Below are 21,459 nucleotides of genomic sequence, written 5' to 3'. Positions count from 1 at the left end.
TTTTAGGTCGATACACTCAATAGTTTACGTATAATCTACGTTGAAAGTTGTTCCCGGAGTGACATACGGCAGTAGAGGATTGAGGGTGAATCAAACTAGGAATGAACAAGGATGAATGATGAATCAAATTATGTACTGATATTCGAAAATTAGGTTGATAAATTATAATGCACGGTAACTGGAATTGAAACGCATTATCAATACAGGAGACACGCAACTGTATTTGCTAGACTTGTTATCAGCATCCATTGAAGAGTCGCCGATAATTTACTTAAACTATCCGCGGAACTCTGTACATTAGGAAGGAAATGTACAACATCTCGTGTATAATAGCATCGGATTAAACGAAACCTAACCTAATTCAAATCATAATAAGAGACTCTTAGACGGTAACACAAATGAGGAATAATCGAGCCGAATACACAAGCCTATTTCAAGGATCTATAATTTTGCATGATAACACGGTTCTAGAATCACCATATAAATATTTATATATATGGTTATTAGTAAGCAAGCTGGATCCAAGTGGAGAGAAATAAAATAATTCTTGTATAACGCATTCAATTCGTTATTGTTCACACCAAATTAACATCCCCACACATAAGCGGGGATGTAATTAATTGTCATGATCATTACAATTTTCATAAGTACATTGGTAACCGTTACTATTTGCATTCAAGTCATTCACGGGAGAATTGAATCAATAATTTCCAAGGATAATTTTGATGGTAGAAGCTTGTCCGTCCAAAATACGACAGGGACAACAAAACCTGCCGCGCGCAATTATTGCCAAAAGTGTGCCACACGCGTTGAAGTTGTAAGCGCTTCACGTCCAGTATAGAAGTCACATAGATACATACACACACCAGAAAGTTAAAGTCAGGTACCAAAAATACTAATAAAATAGTCTGCTAAGTCGTCCGCCAAATTAATGTTCATGCAAAATGACTGACTACCAAGGAAAAAATTGGCAAGAAATATGTCTACAAATAATCGCTACCGATCAGTTTTCGTTGGAATAAATGATAATACTAGAACTTATCCTACTGCCCTATGACAGATTTGATTGCTCCTCTGGATCATGTAAAGAGCGCCTGATATTGTATCCAGCCTACTAAGATCACATTATTTATGCCCCGAGTAGCACAGAACATTTTTGGGAATAGTTTCATATGTTCAAGTAGATTACAAGATATTCTTCGACCTATCACGTTAATGAGCTCCCATTTTAGAGACAAAAGCTTGCCAAGGTTCATCGATAAGCACTTTCACAAAAGAAAATACAATTAACTTGCTGCAACTCTTACAATGTGCCTACAAATATTTTAGGATGAATGATACTCGAAGACAATCATAAATGATTCCCTGAAACTGATATAGAACTTCACATTCAAAATCCTGGCCACCAAACTTCCCGCTTGCTTTGGATTCAATACCAGTATAGATCTGATTTTGTACGGAGAGTTTTGGGCAGCTTAATAACGGCCTCCATATCGCCCCACGCCGGACCCCATACGGGGACCATCTCTGTATCCTCCTCCAAAGCCTCCCGACCTGGCCATACCTCCGCCAGGGGAAGAATTCAAGAAGAGCTCAATATACCGATGCTGCATATTGGCCTTGTCCTGCGCAACATCATTGACATAGCATTACCAAACGAAGATCTGCACATTTTATGAATTAGTAGGGCAAATTAGGGTGACAACTCGGATTTTCGTTGCTCACAAGGATGAATGAAAAGGTTACGGTTAGTACCAACAGATTAATTTACAACGCATGCATTGATGGGAATAAAAGTAGTCCACATTATTAAAAAGATTACTTAGACAAAATGTACCTTCACGATAAATTTTTTTTTGCAATCGTGTACATTAAACAATAGTTTTACATAGAGAAAGGTTTAGAAATGGCCGAAGTCTGATTGATATTACACAATATCACTCGTTTGGAGGTTTGGACACCATAAACACAGCTCGCACTTTCACGCTTGACACGAGGGGTAGTACCTCTACCCCTTGTGTCAAGCAAGCTAAAACCCTCGCCCAGACTCACCCTAGACATGGCTAGCAATGTTTTCGTAGAAAGCCAACTAGAACCGTCACCCAGACTCACCCTAGACATGGCTAGCAATGTTTTCGTGGAAAGCCAACTAAAACCGTCACCCAGACTCACCCTAGACATGGCTAGCAATGTTTTCGCGGAAAGCCAACTAGAACCCTCACCCAGACTCACCCTAGACATGGCTCGCACAGCGTCCTCGTGGCAAGCAAACTCGATGTCGGCTTCCCCGGAAGGTCGACCGGCGTGGTCTTTAACAATGCAGATGTTCATGGGGTTCAGTGGCCGGAAAAACTGCCCATTTGAAATTTTAAAGCTGATAACTAAACTGGATGAATTGGACTAAATTATCAGGTGCAAGATGCAATTCATTCCACTGTTTCAACTTTTGGAGGCAGAATATGCATGATTTAGCAAGAACAGTAAAAATTTATGTACTTCAATATAACATTACTAGAATAAAATTGTCCTTTCACAATTCACATTCACTGAATCTAGATAGCACAAATAATATCATGAAGCTCGAATATTTCATGCATGTTGAAAATTAAAAGAAATATTTTTGTCCCAGCTTAAACGAGCATATAAATCTAAACGAAAGTAAAACAGTACAATGCTCACATCAAAAAAATAGATTGATTTGCCACCAATCAAAATGGATCAAATACTCACGTCAGCAATGTCCATCTCAGAGGCCTTGAATGGCAATCCCCGCATGTGGACACAATGGCCGCCGCCTTCACGTCCACCACGGAACGGCTGCGCACCAAAAATATTTCAATTTCTTCAACAGCTCGGCTGTCGCATCAAGCCTTAGAAAATAAGATCGAACTGTTTTGTAGCGCTTCCAAGAAAATTTAGCACCAACAATTCTTGATTATATTCCAGCGTAAACATCAAGTGTAGAGGAAACCATTAAGGCATAACAGTTAACTCACCTTCATGCCTCCGCCAATACCACCACCACCACCACCTCCTCCTCCTGGAGCCGACATCCTGCTTCTGCCACCACCCCAGCCGTCGCTGTAGCCGTTGCCCTCATAACCATCGTAGTCGTCGTACCCCGCTGCGAGGCGCAGGTTGTTTTAATTTTCTTTACATACAAGTACATCAAAATGAATAATATGCAAATTAACTTTTGGCAGCTATACTCTCTCTCTCTCTCTCTCTCTCTCTCTCTATACATGCAGTTCAGTGAGATTACTTAATCCACGACCTGTCATATTAGCTTAAATGCTAGCTTAAACGCATTGAGCTATCAAAAAAAATCTGAGCTATCACTATGTTGTCATTTTGTTTATAAATGTTCATAGACTAATATTTTCCCGAGATTTAAAACATCTAAGGAAATCTCAAAGATTTATTGATTCGTAGATGCGTGCAACTTACGTCTGCCGCCCATATTGTAACGGTTGGGGCCGCCGTATCTGTCGCGGGAGTCGTATGGGGCAGGTCGGTTGTTGAACCCGGGCATGGGACCCCCATAGGGACCGCCTCCCCTCATACGGGGGAACAGGGCAGCTCTCACCTCTGCCATGCTGCTCTTGAAGATTTCGATGTACCTAAATGGGCAAGCAAATGCGTTACAGCCTGGAACTTCAAAAATTATTGAGCAGTCTACTTCAAGATGTACGTTTTACATAACAATTGTGTCAGTGCTAAGTGTCTGTTGCCAAGGTTTGCCTAGATTGATTGCGCAATGCCAACTGCAGTTCAGACACAGATCTCTAACCACGTGAAACACGACGGGTCATGGTCAATTTAAATTGGGTTGCAATTTTAAATAACTCAATGTATGGATGGGTACAAACGTGTTTTCAGTTTCATATGGATCGCCTGCATTGATAATTCGTTTGGTATACTTAGATATAAAAGATTAGTTCGGGTATCTAATTAGAAGAGACTTGATGAAATCGATTCCAATTTTAATTGACAAGGAACATGAACACGGAGCTAAATATGGTCGTTTTCCAAAGAAGCCTTAATCAAAAACATGTTTCGACAACTTCAAGGTTTGAATGGAATGACTATAAAAATACGAAAATAGGCGTCAGGGTGAAAAACTGAAATTTTGCATTGAGCCAAAGCTCGCATCTGGTATGGGCGTCAGTCCTCTCTCTGAGAAAAGTGTGTGGCTATCATAGCGGCTGCATCTCAACGGTGGTCGGTTGTGCGATGACGTTAACCCAATCTCTATGCATGACAAAGAATATCAATGTGCTCAATACTTCCATTGAAGCACAGATTCTGACAACGAAATGACTCACATTAGGAATATGATGCAACTTGCAGAGGCGTCTCTTGGTTTGTAACAGTTCAAGGGTGACGGAATCTGTCTCTACTAACACGCACAACTTCAGTAAAGACATATTTCAAGATAGTTTCCTGGAAGTATTTGATAATTTAATGAATGCTTTCAAAGATTAAGAATAGGTCGTTGATCGTAGAAGATTTAAACAATTGACTGCTTAACTTAATAAACTTATCATTACACGGTATAGAAGTTGATTTAGCGCGCTCCGTGAATCCAAAATATGTTCAGGATATTTCATTTAAAAATGAAAACCTATGCATTTTCGTATTTAACTTATCACACGCGAGCAATGTAACCATTTCATCACAGTGATAATACTAGATGAAGAACGAGCGCAGAATAAGAAAATAGACCCCACCTTCCCACGTTGCTCGGGCCCACACCACCACTTCGGCCCCACCTCCATCACCACCACCACCGCGGTGGTGTAAGCGTTTAATCACCAGGAGGCGTTCCCCACCAGTGCCGTGACCGCTCTGTTCATACCACTCACCACCAGAACCCTGCACAGCTACTCTCTACCCACGCAACGATGGTTCTCAACATGACAAATTTGGCAGCAACTCGTGCAATTTCCGATTCTTAGGACGAGGAAAACTGCATCCATTTCTACATATTTGCTAAAAAAGTAAATGAATTGTTGTCGGAATTTGACCTAATTCAGCCTTATACAAGTAGCTCTGCACTGCTCATTTTTGGACATTGATTTATATTTTAAAATTTTAAAATATCAGAGCAATATTCAAACCTGAATTTTGTGTTAAAGCTCAACAACGAAACATAGAATCAAAATTAATCAAATATATTTCATAATGAATGTAGATTAATTGAACGTTTTACAAAATTCAGAAACGTATCACGCCTGCAAAACAAATCGGCTGCTCAAACAATTAGCAAAATTGTTTTTAATTTGAATTATAAAATTCTGGTAATTTAATTTTCATTTTGTATCGAATCAATGCGTGGTGACGAACGCAAATCGATTTGTTTTTTTAATGAAACCAATGATAAAGCATTCATTCCTCTTTGGCTATCTGAACTAAACAGTGATAATGTTGATGATCCATGGAAGAGAAATAGAAACAAATAATCACTTCATAGTAACGCAACAACGGACGTTATTTGGAGGCAAAAAAGTAAAGTTTTATCAACAGTAAGAATCGAAACAAGTTTGTGATGAAGAGAACCATCTACTCTGGGTAAGGAGCTGCACGTCCCCATGGCGCAGAAAGTTCCCAGTCGAGTGAATGAAATCTTATTTGTTACGACCCACCCAGTGACAGGAGTAGTAGTTAACTAGCGAGTGATGTGGTGAACACCTCCCACCACCACCACCATCATCATCACCACCACCACCGACGGTCCCCCCACCTGTGCGCTATCTTCTCCTTGTGTTTTTCATGAGCTCTCTCGGCAGTTTCTTTATCGACAAACTGAACAAAAGCTTCCCCAGTGGTCCTCCCTTGGTAGTCCGTTGGTTGCGCTATACCGTTAGGTACTACCTCCAACCCTAGTTGGTGGCACCCAGCAAACACCAGAAGAAAACACGGTTAACACAACGAACTTGACTTAGAGTCAACCACGCGAGCCAATTTTATTTATGGCGGAGGTAAACCATCAAATATTCATGATTTAACCATGAAAACTGTTCATGGTTTAACCATGAGGTTAACCAAAAAACTTTCATGGTTTGTGCTTTAACCATGAAACTTTCATGGTTTACCTCCACACGAGTCTGGTCTCTTACATGATTAACAGTACAGTTCTGTTTGAGTCGAATGCTTTCATCAGAAAAAAAGTAGCAGCAACTCAGATAAAGAAGGAAAACTTTTGTGATGCTGGAATTGAACATTAAACCTCTGGAGAAGTCACCCTAGAAGTTTTCTTATTGCTTAAATAGATGCTATCATCTTTTCTTTTAAAATTGAGTGATGAAATTCCTTAGAATCCAAATTTGAGGGTAAAATAACAATAGAAGATATTAGGGCAGTGTAGTGCACTTGAGAATTTTTACCTAAAGAAATGAAGGTCATCTTGCAATATATTTGAACGGAACAGAATTGTAGAAAATATGTGTCCATAGCTGATGCCTCGTTTAGCTCAGATACAAACTTAGAACAAAGGCGGCAAAGCTCAACAGATCTCATAGCTTCAAACATATGTAGAGCAGGACCATATAAAAAGGGATTAAATAAGTTGAATGGTCAACGCAGCATCTATTATGAGAAATTGTTTAACTGGTAACTTCTCTGTAAACAGGAAGGATGTTTGTAAGTTGTACTTAACACGATAATAGTGCTAACATTTGAATAATTTCGAGCAGTAATTTGAAATAAATAATATATGCTGAATAAAATTTCAAAGTAACCGCCACAGTTCGAATGCAAAATAACTATTCCAATGTAACTTTGTAATCACATATGATCACCCCAACTAATGCTGAAAAAGGCAATTAATTTTATCAATTATCAATAATATAATTTTCAAAAAATGTTTTGCTGTTATCACTCAAAATTGATAGAAAATCATCAATACAACAATTGAGAAAAATGGAATCCTGATAGAGATAACAGAAAATAAGGAATTTGAATTTCTCCACTGAGAATCTGAATAGACAAGTAAACATAGAGTAAAAGGGTTCAAAGAATGAGATATACTACAAACTAGTGTTACCATTTGCAGCATACTTCAAATTTTCAAATTCATTAGTTTCAGATCAATAGTCAAACCTGTGTAGAAAAAAATAGTAATTTAAAGAAACTGACCTGTAAAAAATTGCAATATTTCTTCCTTGGAGCAGCCATAGGGCAGTCCCTGCAGACGGACACAGCAGTCGTCCTTATTGTCAGGGAACTTGCCTCGGTTCATGGACCGCTCCATTTCACTCCGGCGGGCGCGAAAAACTGAAAGAAAATTCTTACTGAGCATTCAGGGCTGGCTTCTGCATCATCATGCGGGTATTTTGCTAAGTAGTCTAACGCATACACATTTGTCAATGCTTGAGTGTTTAGAGCCTGGCGAAGCAACACACCGGGGCTGTAGGGGTGCGCAACCAGGATAGTTAGGGTACTAACAGGATGTTACCTGGACCTGGTGTTTTATTTTGGGGGGAAATATTAAGGAGTTGCAAGACAAGGCGAGGGTGATTTACTAAATTTTAATGAAATTTTTCACTTTAGAATGTCAAATTTAATGCACTAAGGAAAAATTTTAATTGCTTCAAATTTCGAACTGGGATCTAAATTGGAAGTTCCATGCTTTATAAAGGTTGGAGTAGGACATTCTTTAAATAACTTGTTAGTTTTTAGATCATCAACTGGATACAAAATTTGGGATGGTGGTATTCTGATTCAGAATGATAAGTATTTCAAATAGTATAGATTACATATCTTGGTCATCAATAATAGGTCGATCTGCTGCTAAAACAAATGAAATGCTCTTGATAAGATAAAAACCCCAAAATAAAATTATTTCTTAAGAGTAATTTAGTAGTTTCCAAATGGGAAAAGAACTATACATATCATAATATTAAAAGTAATTATGAAAGAACATACATTGTTAAATTCCAAACATACAACATACACAGTTTGGAATTTCCATTTATATGGAGAGGAGCAATTTCTATTTGAGGAGCAATTATGTATATATGTACTGATAGGAAGCAATCAATGCTCATAATCATTAAAAATCATTTCAGAATGAGATTATGCCAACAGAATATTCCCTTCTATATACCTTCAACATATCTGCGACCAATGTGCTGATTATGTTTCTTCTCTGCTTCTGATAAATCTTCCATATTGGCCAACTCTACATAAGCCTCTCCACTGGGACGCCCATCTCGGGACAGAGTTATATGGACTCCGTCTATGCCCCCAGCAAGCTCCACTGGGTCTGAAAACAACATGAAATCAATCAGAGTATTGAAAAGAATTTCCTAAGCAGGATATGAATTGCAAATAATTAATTAATATGATTGATAACAAATACCAGGATATGAATTGCAAATAATTAATTAATATGATTGATAACAAACACAACATTTTAAAACAATTTTCCAAACCCTGGTGTTTTTGATTGATTATTTTCTTAACAATGGTTAAAGAAAATGTCTTTGCAAGTTTAGAAGAAATTTCTAAATAAAGATACAAGTGTCTGCCACAGGCCAATTCTGATCCAGTGATCCTCAGGAAATGGATTAGGGTCCTTCCATGATGTTTAAAAGAAGAATAAAATGGATTAATGTGACATAACAGGAAGAGAATATCACAGTAGACTAAGTAAAATTTAAGTAAAAAAATTATTTCCTAATCATGATAGAAAAGAACAGGATGCAGTTAGAAATAATATTAAGAAAATAGAATCTTACCAAAAAATTTTACAATCTCTTCTTCAGTGGTAGACCATGGCAATCCACGAAGACGAAGAACTATGTCCTCACTCATTGCGGGCCTCTGAAAATAGAATTGTTTTTGAATTTGACATAGAATTCATGTTCCAATGTAATATAAGAATTTTTCAAATATATTGATCACCAACATCAACATTCTATACCCATAATATTATCTATGGTGGTAATTGGAACTTGGTTAATTGAATCAATATTGCTATTTTGTAAATTTTTCCACATCCAAAGCTTGTAAAAAGCCTATTTATTACTGAAATACTGCAGTTAATAGGAAATAAAATTCAGGTATATTTGAAATTTTGTGGCTCTAATGTGGAGCTTCAAGTTTTAAAAATGTTTTATCAATAATTAGATAAGATATAACAAAAATCCTCAATGGCATTCAGACCATTTCACCTGTTTATGTTACCTTTGCCTAATTTATTTTATAAAATAAGAGAAAAACCACAAATTTTCACCTGCAATTCCTGAAAATCAGCAAAACAGTTTTGGCTTTTACCCAAGATTGTTAGAAATTCTGCCTGAAATTCCAGATTGGGGATTGTCCTGTCAATAAATATACTTAGACAAGTTTAGAGCTAATGCATGAGTTGCAAAACTCATGCATGTCATGCATTCCATGCATGTCCATTATATATGTCATAGGCCACTATAAGTTTTTTCTAGAATTTATCAAGTTCTGAAGATTCTTAAGGGGACCAACTACCCTAAAATTTTCAATTTTGGCGTTTTTTGGTTTTTGAGCTCATCTTAAAGCTTAGTTTTTGACGCATCCAACCGTACCAGAATCATCCCTCTACGTCAAAAAATGATTTCGTAACAGCCCCCCAAAGGGAGGGAGTTTTTAGAGCCCTTAACTAAAGCCTAAGGGATTAATTAGAAGGGTCGACACACTAAAAAGGAACGTCTGACGTAAGGCGGCCAATCATGGCATTATCCGGTGCTCATACTCATTTTAAAGCTTATTTTCTGACGATTGCATTGGTGGCAGAATCATCTTTCTACCTCCATTTTTACGTTCACCACGCCCCATGGAATGGGGGGCGGTGGGGGGCGGCCTTAACAAATTCCTAAGGCATTAATTACGGGGCATGACTTGATATACTGCCAGATGCAGCCAGGTCTTTCAATGCCCATCATGACAGCGAGGTGAAAGGTGTGCAGCCACTAGCTCTATGCCTTCCTCACTTAGTTTTAAGGCTTGGTTGCGGTATGTTGGCTACGTTACGACTATTTTACGTCATTTTACGTGCCGCCCGGCAGTTTTTTGGGTGTCCTGAAAACCTCCGATTGGTTGCACGGCAAACCTATCTCCTACTACAGTTTTCAAGCTACAGCAATGAGACATATACCATTCGATTTGTAAAGACCATACCTATTGAACTGATGATCATTTTTTTGAATTTCTGTCTGGTTCGTTTTTTATATGGGGGAGAAAAGGGGGGAGGGGGGAAAAAAGAGAAAAAATGAGAAAAATGGGATAAAACGTGCATAAAAAAAACTAAGGGGAAAATGAGAAAAATGATCATCAAATCTATAGGTATGGTCCTTACAAACTGAATGATATGTGTCTCGATGTTGTAGGATGATATTTGTAGGAGATAGATTTTCTAAAGTACCCCTTTTTAGCCGTTTTCTATGAATTTCACGTTTTCTATCAATTTTTTCAAAAAATTTATAGGAGCAAAATGTTATTTTTTTTACATTTTACGTATGTATGTGAAGTTTCATGATGATCGGATAATAACTGTAGAAGTTTTTCCAGAGGGTAGTCAGTCCCCTTAACCCAATCTAGAATGTTAAGACAGAATTTGACATAATATTGCAGGGAAAAAAATCATTCCATGAGCAATTTTTGAAAATTGTTGGCAAATAATTTTTAAAATGAAATAAATAAGGCACCAATTATAAAAAATGGGTTGAAATCAATTGCAAGCATAGGCATTTTAGGCTCATTCACAGGTAGATTCTGCCCATGTTTACAGAATGGTTTGTTGCCAATGCCAAGACTATCTATAATTTTTATACATTTACAGGCAAATGCAGATATCAACAACAGGTTTTAATGCTCATCAGTCATCACTAATGATTTCAAAATTTGATTGGGTAGGCCTGGCAGCCACTGGGTTAATTTTGAGAGAGTACCAGTAACACTGAAACTATTAGAAAATTGCACTAATTTTTGTCAGGGTTGGTCATTTTTTACTTATTTCTTTAATATAAAAATCAATATTTTTTTTCATGATTTTTTACTTATATGATTTATTTGAAATTTTCAGCTTTTTGTCTTTTTGAAATGTTATTTATTTTTTATGTTGCAATTAGCCTACTAACAATAAAAGTACAGGGTGACACAAAAAAAACAGAGCTCACTAAAAGTCTTATAACTCCTGAAATTTTATTCAGTTTGAAACAAAAATTCTATGGAATTATGTACAACCTATGTAGCCAACATCTGCAAAATCTCAATTCTATACCACAAAAACTCTTTGTTCTACAGCCTTGCAAATGTCTTTTGCTCTGTAGTCCAAGGCATCTCGAAGCTCACACGTGGTAGACTCTTAGATCAATCCGTCTTCTTAATGAATCTGAAACAAATAACAGGATTACTTGAGTATTGTGGAAATTATTCAACTTTTTATGAGCTCTGTTTTTTTTTGTGTCACCCTGTATATGGATCAAAATGGATGACTAAAAATGGCACTTATTGCCTTCAATAATGGCCAAGGTGGTGTTTACCACTTTGGGACTTTAGGTGAACAATTATTGATAAGTCTATTCATCAGCTTTGTGAAGTTTGTATGGAGCAAGGTAACAAGCAAATCATCGACCATTTAACTGGCTTTAATATACAAAAACACTTCAGGAATGTGAATCTTTTAAACATTGGAGAGTCACATAACAGATAGGTAGCTGATAGCACAGTGCACAACACTCTCAATAGATCTACTAGTTTTATGTCCTATAAATCTACCAGACTCTACCCTCTAAACATACCAACAGAAGTGACTGAGTGACTGGCTGCTCTCTTCCCATTTGATTCAGAAAAATAAACCAATACTAAACATAAACTGATTGATAACCAAACAAACCTCAAATGTCTTGAAATGAGACTTGACTTAAGAAAGAAGCTAACACTGTTTGAAATAAACATATGCACATTCAAACATTATATTTCCATTCACTGTATTTAATCATTTTATATTTAGTTTTATAATTGTAATTGTTTTGTCTAGATTTAAATTGACATATTTAAAAATTGAAATTAAATATTTCGATTAGAATACTCATATTAGGGTGGGGCAGAACTGATTGAGCAGCTTCGAGGCAAAATAAGAGAGCATTGGAGTAACATAAAGAAGAAAGTTTATTTTCCTCGAGGTTAGCATAACATACCATTTAGAATACTTATGTTTTGAAAACAATAGCTGGAAGATGGTGGCCGTTAGCTGCAACACACTGTTGGAGTCATTCTCAGAAGAGGTAGTAACCGTGACAGTGAATTCCAAATGCTATGCTGCAATGTTGCAAAATTTCTTGCAGCAAAGGATGGAAAACATTGTTGAAAATGAAGCATTGTGAGACAAATGGTTCCAGCAGGATGGGGCTACAGCTCACACAGCCCGAATGTCATTCAATGTTTTGAAACGCATGTTTCCCAGACATCTGGTGTCTCTGAGGGGTGATTTACAGTGGTCTGCAAGGTCACCTAATTTGAGCATTTGCAATTTCTTTCTTTGGGGACATCTAAAAGAGAAGCCACCCTCACACCCTACCACAGCAAAGGGAACAGATTATTGCAGCAGAGGTTATGGCAATACCTTGCCACATGGGTGAATGTGCTGTAGGAAATTTCCAAGAACCACTCCAACAGTGTGATGTAGCTAATGGATACCATCTTCCTAATATTGTTTTCAAAACATAAGTATTTTAAATGGTATGTTATGCTAACTTTGAGGAAAATAAACTTTCTTCTTCATATACCTCAATTACTCTTATTTTGCCTGAAAACTGCTCAATCGGTTCTGCCCCACAATGTATAAGCTAGCTATGTACAATGTATTGCAACACTTGATGCCTCTGTACCAAAAACATACAATTCATTAGAACCTAATACACATTAAAGGCAACAAGTTTATATTCCAATTTGTCATAGTACATTTATACTAAACCACGAATAACAATACCTCAAAATAAATTAAAGACTGCCACTAAATATATTTATATATATAAAAAAATTATAAAAAAAATAATAAAAATCTAGCCTTTTTTATAGAAAATCAAATGGTTTAATCAATGCAACCCTGATTTTTGTTTAAATAAAATATAAAAAGAAAGGAACAATTATATGTGGCCTAGTACAGTAATTTTCTACTTATTACTGAAATTTTGCAGCTCTAATGTAACCTATTTTACATATATTTGGAACTTTGCAGTCTGATTGTGCACCTTGGTCAACAATTAGATGACAGATAGCTCATCCATCCAGAATCTTGCGAGTCCAAAAATGGCCAGAAAGCCCTAGTCGCAACGGGAAGATAGATATACATATATTCCATTTCCAAGCCTGTATATGACTCAAACTTAAAGGAGCAGAACTATAAAATATCTAAAAAACAATATAAAAAATTTTCCATTTCTGATCTCCCAGACCAAGTCATGCACAGGGTTTGTACCGGTATTTAAAAAAAATTCCATGACTTTTCCATGACTCTCCATGAATATAAATATAATTTTCCAAGACTTGTATAAGACAGGTTCGGTCAGGTATATGACAGCAAGGTCCCAGGCCAAAAGTGGTGAATCACTGGTGATATATCTTGCCTTTGTTTTGCCGTGTGAAAACTTGCTAGCTATTGAACTGTCAGGAGACATGCGGCAGAATAAATCACTTACGTCAATGTTGCTATGAAAAGAAAAGTGAGAAGTCACCATTTTCAATGTCCATGTGGTTTCAGACGTCAGAACATCTTTTGTTACGAAGCTGGTCAGTTCTGGGTTGGCTTTGGGCCATGGATACAGGCCTGCTCTCTTTCTCTACATTCACAGTGGCAGTAGAAACTACAGTGCTGATTTTGGAGCAAGAAACTGCAGTAACATTGCTGTCAGTGGAGCCAGACCACAAATTGGAAATGCGTGACTGCGCTTTGCTTTTCTCTCCACTGTGTTGCTTAGTTAACTTGGTGTGTTAGTTGCCTCTGGCATGGCTCTTCAAAGCTGCTTCCCCCATATTCGACACATCAAAGTCTTTCAAGCACAATGTACATATCTCCATACCTTCATGCTTTGGATGTCAAGCAAGCCAGCCACAATAAGCTTCTATTCTTCATCACAAGTCATGAAATTTGCACTTTCCAGGCATGGTGATGTAGAAGTTGCATGCTGAAGTTGGAACGCTGCCACTGCACATCAAAAAGTTGTTGAATGCAACTGAGCTTGGTGGCTGTCTGCCCGAGCTTACGTGACTGGTAGAATGCAATCAGGATGCATGAAACAAGAGACTGGATAAACAGTAAACACATGCAGCACAGCAGGCATGGAATATATCTACTTGGCGAGCTGCAACTGAATTTTTTGAGCCGTGGTTTTATGAATTTGCCAGCCTTGATTTCATTTCTTTGAGCCGTGATTCCATTTCACCCAGCCGTGAATTCCATATTTCGGCCATGAATAGCCATTTATGAGGCGCAAATTTATTTACAAACTCCATGCACGTGTTACCCCAAATCTCTAATTATACCCTAAAACAATCAAACGGCAACAATAAAAATTGTCTTTACTGTAAGTTGAGCATGTGTTAATGGCAGTCTGACCGCAACTATGCGCGATCTTCAACAAAACGTTTAGTTTATTCATTTACATTACGATGTTTATGTTTTTTCTGCAGGATATTTTGGCTGGAACGGTAAAGCAATGCAGATTGCCAAAATTGAAAATTTTATGAAATGACATGTTTCCGAAGTGCAAACCGCAATTTTTCAACCAAACAAATATGTGTGACATTCAAGCTGCAAGATTTCATAGGGTAAACGTGGTATATTCCGACATCGTAGGTAATTCTGTCACTTCTCTAGTTTTTCCTTTATATTAAGCTTTGTTTTAGTTCCATGCGTTCATTGATGGTTGAAATGGTGACGTCATACATTTGCGTGTCAAAATACTGCAAAAACACTAGGTCTTGGCCATCTAGTGGGAAAATATTGAGATATGGATTTAGACCCATCAAAACTAATTCTGACACAACTTGAATTGGACACACACAGATTGTTCCAAGCTTTGTACAAAAATTGAAATTTGCTTAATTAAAAGCCTAATAGCTGTTAATTAAAACGTAATTAAGTAGTGTTCAATATTCGTTAGTGTTCTAATTCAAAGCCGTGTTGTATCCCAATACAGCTCACACAGCGAACAGAATTCGAATACGTTGATGTCGGCATTACGTATCAGTTAAATTTGAAGCGATTTGGTAGGTTTCCATTCAAAAGGCTTTTTAATAAATATGGCAACATTTTGTGACGTTTCATCGTTGCTGACGCGTAGTGAAGTGTTTTGAGAGTCACGTGAAGGCAACAGAACTTACGTAATGCATACAGTTTTTTTAATAGTTTTTCATTTCTCGATGCGTCCTTAATGTGTCGGAATATACCGCGTTTACTCTACCTACTGAAATTATATATTAGAGCCACAATATTTCAGACAAAAATAGGACTTTCCAGCCCTGCAGCACAGAAAAACAATTCATTTTTTCTTTTTTTATTTGCAAATTTCATGAATTTCCATAACCTGATATCATGATATGAAATCCAATGACTTTCCAGGGGACCAAGCCTGGAAAATGAAAAATAAAATTCCATGACTTTCCACGTTTTCCAGAACCATGACTGGTACGAACCCTGCAAGGCTGCATGCAGTGATGCAGAACTCTCTGACTCTGAGTTGGACAAGAATCACAAGAAACTGAAGAAAGTGGGTCAAAATATCAATATTTGATTGACTCAGGTCTCAGAGTCGGAGCCACCTGCCCACGGTCCAACCACCACCCGGCCACCCCCACCAGGGCTAGTATGGAATATATCTACTTGGCGAGCCGCGACTGAATTTTTTGAGACGTGGTTTTATGGATTTGCCAGCCGTGATTCCATTTCTACGAGCCGTGATTCTATTTCACCGAGTCGTGAATTCCATATCTCGGCCATGAAAAGCCATTTACGAGGTGCGAATGCAAATTTATTTACAAAGTTTATGCACGTGTTACCCCAAATCTTTAATTTTACCCTTAAACAGTCAAACGGTAACAATAAAATTTGTCTCTACTGTAAGTTCAGCACGTATTAATATACAGTCTGATCGCTTTGACATGACCGCAACTATGCGCGATCTTCAACAAACGTTTTGTTTATTTGTTTACATTACGATGTTTATGTTTTTTCTGCAAGATATTTTTGGCGGAAACAGTAAAGCAATGCGGATTGCAGAAGTTGAAAATTTTATGAAATGACATGTTTGCGAAGTGCAAACCGCGATTTTTTAATCAAACAAAAATTTATGACATTCGAGCCGCGAGATTTCATACCTACTGAAATTATATGATATTAGAGCCGCGATATTTCAGACAAAAATATGACTTTTCCAGACTAGCACGGTAGCACCAGGGAGCGCCACTCGCCAGAGGCCACCAGTCACCACATATATTACCTAGTAGGCTAGTACCCATGAGCAATGTATTATTATTGATACTCTTACAAGTTACAATGATAAATCTCCCTGACTAAGGACTAAGCCACTAAGGTGACTAGGTTAGCTTACAATTGCGAATAGTATCAATTTCGGTCAATTAAAAAAACAAGCATCGATAATAGATAAATGGTAAAAAATTTTGTCTGGGACTCGGCAACCAGAAGTCTGCAGAGTCGGACTTGGAGATGCACTGGGTGTGGGTGACTGGGACGACTGAGAAGTTAGAGAATCTTCATCATAACAGTAAAAGTTTTCCTTTTGATTGTCAAAAAATTCGTCTTGAAATTGCAAGCAGCCTAAGCAGGTGTAAAATAGCTCAAAATAATTGAAAATGTTCATTGTTCAATTTAAGAACAAAATAATAATGCTTACAAGACGGTGAGCAACACAAAAAAAAACTTTGAAGAAAAATAGCGGCATTTTGATTCAAACCTTACAGTTTTTCATGATTAAGTTCAGGAATTAGATACCCACCTTTGAAACGATATAGACAAAAAATTTTGGCGCGATTATCACACCACCGGCAACCAAACACGAGAGACGCTGAAATACACACAGAACTCAGTGTTGCCAGTTCCCATTTGTGGTGTTGCCACTTATAAGGTTTACACTCCAGTATTTTTTTACGTCTTCGCTATTTTTGAAGGAAAATTAAATAAAGATTGAAAAGCCCATGGTTGAAATAATATTAAATTTTAATTCAGCCATGCAATTAATTATTTACCCATGGAAAAGCCTACCGTCAGTTGGAACCGATCACAATCGGAAATTTGTTTATAAAAATCTTTATATATGGTAGTTAATTTTAAAATGTCAAGCGTTGGAGAAAAAGTTATGTGGTTTTAGTAACTCAGATAAACTTGGCAATAAGAAATTACATTTTTTTTACTGTTTGACATAACCGGGGAATTGACATCAAATCGACAGTTGTCACAGGATCAAGTGCAATGTAAGTCAATCGTATTAATATGAACTGATTGAAAATTAAATTTTCCTATTGAATGGTACTACTCCGGGGAAATCTTCGAGCAATTCTAGTAATAATTGTTTTGGGTAATCTCAAGACATTTTATTTGCGATATAATATGAGCGGCTGTCAATGAAATGCAACGCTTCCTTCATCATCCCATGGTACAGGACCATGTTGGGACGGTGATTTGTCCGAGACGTATAACTTGATAAGGGTTGAGATATAAGAACTTCCAGAGATTTTAGACTCAATATTTCGTGAGATCAAATACCGTAAACCCAAATATTGATGCCAATATTAGTTTTTTCGCTTCCTATGTAGAAAAAATATATATCAATTAAATCGAAACAAAAAACTAAAATTATAGTCCGACCACCTTCCCGATTTTTTTTCATATAACTCATGATTCTTCCACAGTGAATGAAATTTCAGACCCAGTTAAGATCGCGATGTTAGGTATTGCGAGTTCGCAGGCGAGTCCGCATAAGTGTCGATTCAGTTTGCTCGTACGCACATGAACTGCTCCTGCATGTCTATGGTGGCAGGCTTGAAACACCCAAACAAATATACTTTAAAATAAACGTGAAGCATTGAAAGACATTGAAATTGGAATCGATAACCATTGAGGTCGCAGGAATCATTTTGATAGGGCCATCATAAGGGGATTATTCTCCTATAGCAACTGACTCTCCAACAGACCTCTGCATTCAATCCTTGAACGTTCTTAATGCCAAGATCCGTGATAGTAAAATGGCTATTGTGTCGTCTAAAACTATACAGCCCGGCTTTATTGGTTTTACAACGTACTACTTCCATGCGTCTCTTGCTCATGTGCATTTATAACAATTTTTTATCATCACTACTTATGTACTAAAAATGGATAACGGCACTTCTATGTTCTAACACATTACAACTGCCCATTACAAATGACTGCAATTAAATATGCATCTTTTCGAATTAGAAGTGGATTCGAATATACGTATTTATATCTAAACTGTGTGGTCAGAACTGTAATTTATTTTTATTATGTTCTTCACTCTCAGTTCTTGCGCACTGCTCCTTGAGCAACGTGTGCAATGACTCGGTGTGGCCAAGAATCTCTAAAATGAACTTGGGTAGCAATTTGAAGGTTGGAATAGAATAGGGCCTGCAAACTTTTGAAAATTTTGGTTGAAAGTTGGCAACTTGACAGTATTGTTTAGAATCGGCAACAGGCCAACATGGTCATATTAAATAGATAACACCACAATATTATTATTATAGAACCAGTCCAATTCCTTAAAGCTTCATTTTGTTACTCAATTCGATGTGGACCGACTTATTACCATTAATTACCCATGAATAACATTTCTGAAATGGTTAAAGTCCTATAATCTACTGGCAGTTTAATCCACACTGCATTGCAAAACGCAGTGTCGCATTTATTACTAAAAGGGCAGTTTCCATTAAAATTAATTCTTCTGTCGTAGATAATTGAATAGATACTTTTTATAAAACATCTTAAAAAGTTTAAAAGTTGGCGAAGGGTTTACCGTGAATTATTTTGAACCCAATGTATTTCATAACACAGTCTAGTGCATATCGTTTTCAGAACAATTTTCTCTGCTTCCCTTTGAGTCCGCACTCATTACTCAACGAAATCGGCGATGTTATGTCCAAATTGCGATGCACATTATTGCGGTTGCGTGGGTCATTCTGAACCAATTTGCTGCTGCAAAAGGACGTATCAATGCTACGTGCAGGAATAGTGTGTTACCATTTGGACGATAGAACCCATTAATTTTCCTTAGTGTATGTGTGTGCGTATCACGTTGTAACGCTTTAACAGAAAACCAGCGAAAATTAATACCGGAAATGTTATTCCCACTGCAAAGCGATTAATTACCGAGGTTGTTAATAACGTCGAGGTCAGATTACAATTGACGGAGTTGTGAGTGAAGAATTCTTACTGGCTGACCGACGCGACAACTGGCCCCAAAATTGGTAAATTTGATAGAAACAACGTTGGAAAAAACTCGTCTTTGCAGAGATTTTTTGAATTCCTTTATTAAATTACATTTATAACAGATGATGACGACAAAAGTTTGGCCTACTGTTTCGTAACGTAAACGGAAACATCCACGGACTGCGGCACGCATGTCAACACGAACTTTCGTGACTGTAATTCGTTAACTTGATGAGTAATTAGATAGCGTGATCACCACTTTGGATCAACGATGGGTCGTTCATGACGCCATTGCGATAAAACATAATTTAGCGATATTGTTATTTTATTTTGTATAATCACACAGGTAAAAATATTTATAATAGGAAAAAGTTATTTCCCGTGGGGTTTTTGGAAGTTCTCTTGATGTTGTGATTTTTTTATAAGACTTTTCTAATATCCATATTTTCCAATAGAGATAAATATTATGCTCGGGGAAGAATAAAAACTTACAGTTATCTTCATTATACTTTATAATACAGTATACAACACATTTCATTACTCGTAAAACATAAAAACTTTTTTATTGACTATAAGATTTTTACATTCATTGGAGCCATGAGGGATATATTACCAGAACTTAGAGTGCAAATCTGTCAAATGAATAGCAAGTAACCATACGCCCTGTAAACCTTCAAAGAAGTGCAGTGTTTTCACCAGTAGGTAAAAAAATTCATTTTTAATTCATTTATTAACAAAAAAACTGCTTATGAATGAAATAATAAATTTTTAAGATAAAAAAATTCCTACAGAAAAAATTCTAAGTGCTCATTAAATTTACTACGTGAAGAATTAATTTCATTATAGGAGAATAATTTTTGAAGTGAAGCAGAGGTAATCATGGGAAAAAATAGTAGTTAAGTAGAACAGATGAGTAGAAGTGTTGTAACTGGCAATAGCGAGGAACGTAACGAGTCTATCTAATTCGAGTACTAAACACAAATGACTATCATCCACACTTTATCCACATGCCACGGTAAATTCCTCAGGAATATTCACGACGGCGTAAAAATTTATCCATATTTTAATTGAAGTGAAATATTCATGCGCACGAAGCGTTAATGTCACATTCACGCTTCTGATGGCTCAACATTAACATCCATGGGCCATACTTTCAAAACTCGCTAAGTGAACGTAAGTACTTACGCTCTATTTTCTTGTCTATGATTGGTGGATTTTGCTTGAAAGGCCGTCGATGATTGGCTGATGAACTTACGATCTCTTAACTTTTTTTGAAAGTATGGGCCCATGAACATAAATTCAGATAAAATACTATGCTCATGAGATGCTGCACCTGAACATAATAGAGATCAGACAATTGAAACTCTATATTGAAATGAAAATCAATAATTTAATGCAATCTGTTTTTCAAATAAAAACTGAGCGATAATGACAAATAATTTGCAGGTTTTTCTTTCCCAGCATCATGGACGATACTTTTGGAATTTCGAAGGGAAAAAGTATGTAATATGTATTTTAAGTGAAAAACTTGATTGGTACCTGGCGAAAAATAAATTTTCGCAAAAAAATCGCTGAGAAATTTGTATTTGTGAGACGCGCGTCACAGGGAATAGTGAATATAAACCCTTCACCACACTTCACAACGAGAAAAATAAATGGCTAATGTTATTAAAATAGTGAGACACTGTTTGGGGTACAGCACTTGGAGAGAGCGGACGTCTAAGCTTTGATACTTTCTTTGATACTTTGATACTTCACTTTGCTGGGCCAAACTAGGTCAAGATGACACATACAAAAGTGTATCGCTATCTGAAAAAAGATTGATTTTCCAAAGTGTTGGCTACCCTTAAATTTATTTTGAATTTTAGCATTAACGACCAAACGAAGTCTCGCGCTATAATATCAATTTTAGCACATTAAACGCGTTTGTTAAAAAAAAACGTACTATTCGTACATTCAGCACCGTATATGTACATATATGCACATCTAATTCCAGTATTTACACTCCAACTTTAGTGAAACATTTG

General features: G+C 36.9%; 1 protein-coding gene across 2 annotated transcripts; it reads right to left on the bottom strand.

Moving 5' to 3' along the window:
- Nucleotides 1–102: 102 nt before the first annotated feature.
- On the bottom strand, nt 103–17,075 carry LOC108673565 (heterogeneous nuclear ribonucleoprotein H). Of its 2 annotated transcripts, none has more exons than XM_018161415.2 (10): nt 16,992–17,075; nt 8,742–8,826; nt 8,108–8,266; nt 7,138–7,275; nt 5,744–5,882; nt 3,448–3,620; nt 2,997–3,124; nt 2,731–2,817; nt 2,233–2,352; nt 103–1,625 (listed from the first exon to the last, which is right to left on the bottom strand). In XM_018161415.2, exons 2-10 carry the CDS (start codon nt 8,815–8,817, stop codon nt 1,476–1,478), a joined length of 1,170 nt encoding a protein of 389 aa, XP_018016904.1. In that variant the 5' UTR covers nt 8,818–8,826; nt 16,992–17,075; the 3' UTR covers nt 103–1,475. The 2 variants fall into 2 exon arrangements, with proteins under 2 accessions (XP_018016904.1, XP_018016905.1); XM_018161416.2 differs by lacking the exon at nt 16,992–17,075 and adding an exon at nt 9,239–9,508.
- Nucleotides 17,076–21,459: the final 4,384 nt, after the last annotated feature.

The sequence above is a fragment of the Hyalella azteca genome, unplaced genomic scaffold (genome assembly GCF_000764305.2).
Source record: "Hyalella azteca isolate HAZT.00-mixed unplaced genomic scaffold, Hazt_2.0.2 contig1740, whole genome shotgun sequence".
Lineage (NCBI taxonomy): Eukaryota > Metazoa > Arthropoda > Malacostraca > Amphipoda > Hyalellidae > Hyalella > Hyalella azteca.
The sequence above is the reverse complement of the archived record's forward strand: the minus strand, read 5'-3'. Positions and strand labels throughout refer to the sequence as shown.

Coding starts and splice junctions, on each gene's coding strand:
- LOC108673565 (XM_018161415.2), bottom strand. CDS start 8,817: ATGAGTGAGGACATAGTTCTTCGTCTTCGTGGATTGCCATGGTCTACC. Junction 7,276..8,107: donor TGGTCGCAGATATGTTGAAG/GTATATAGAAGG, acceptor ATTTTCTTTCAG/TTTTTCGCGCCCGCCGGAGT. Junction 3,621..5,743: donor AAGGAGAAGATAGCGCACAG/GTGGGGGGACCG, acceptor TTGCCCATTTAG/GTACATCGAAATCTTCAAGA.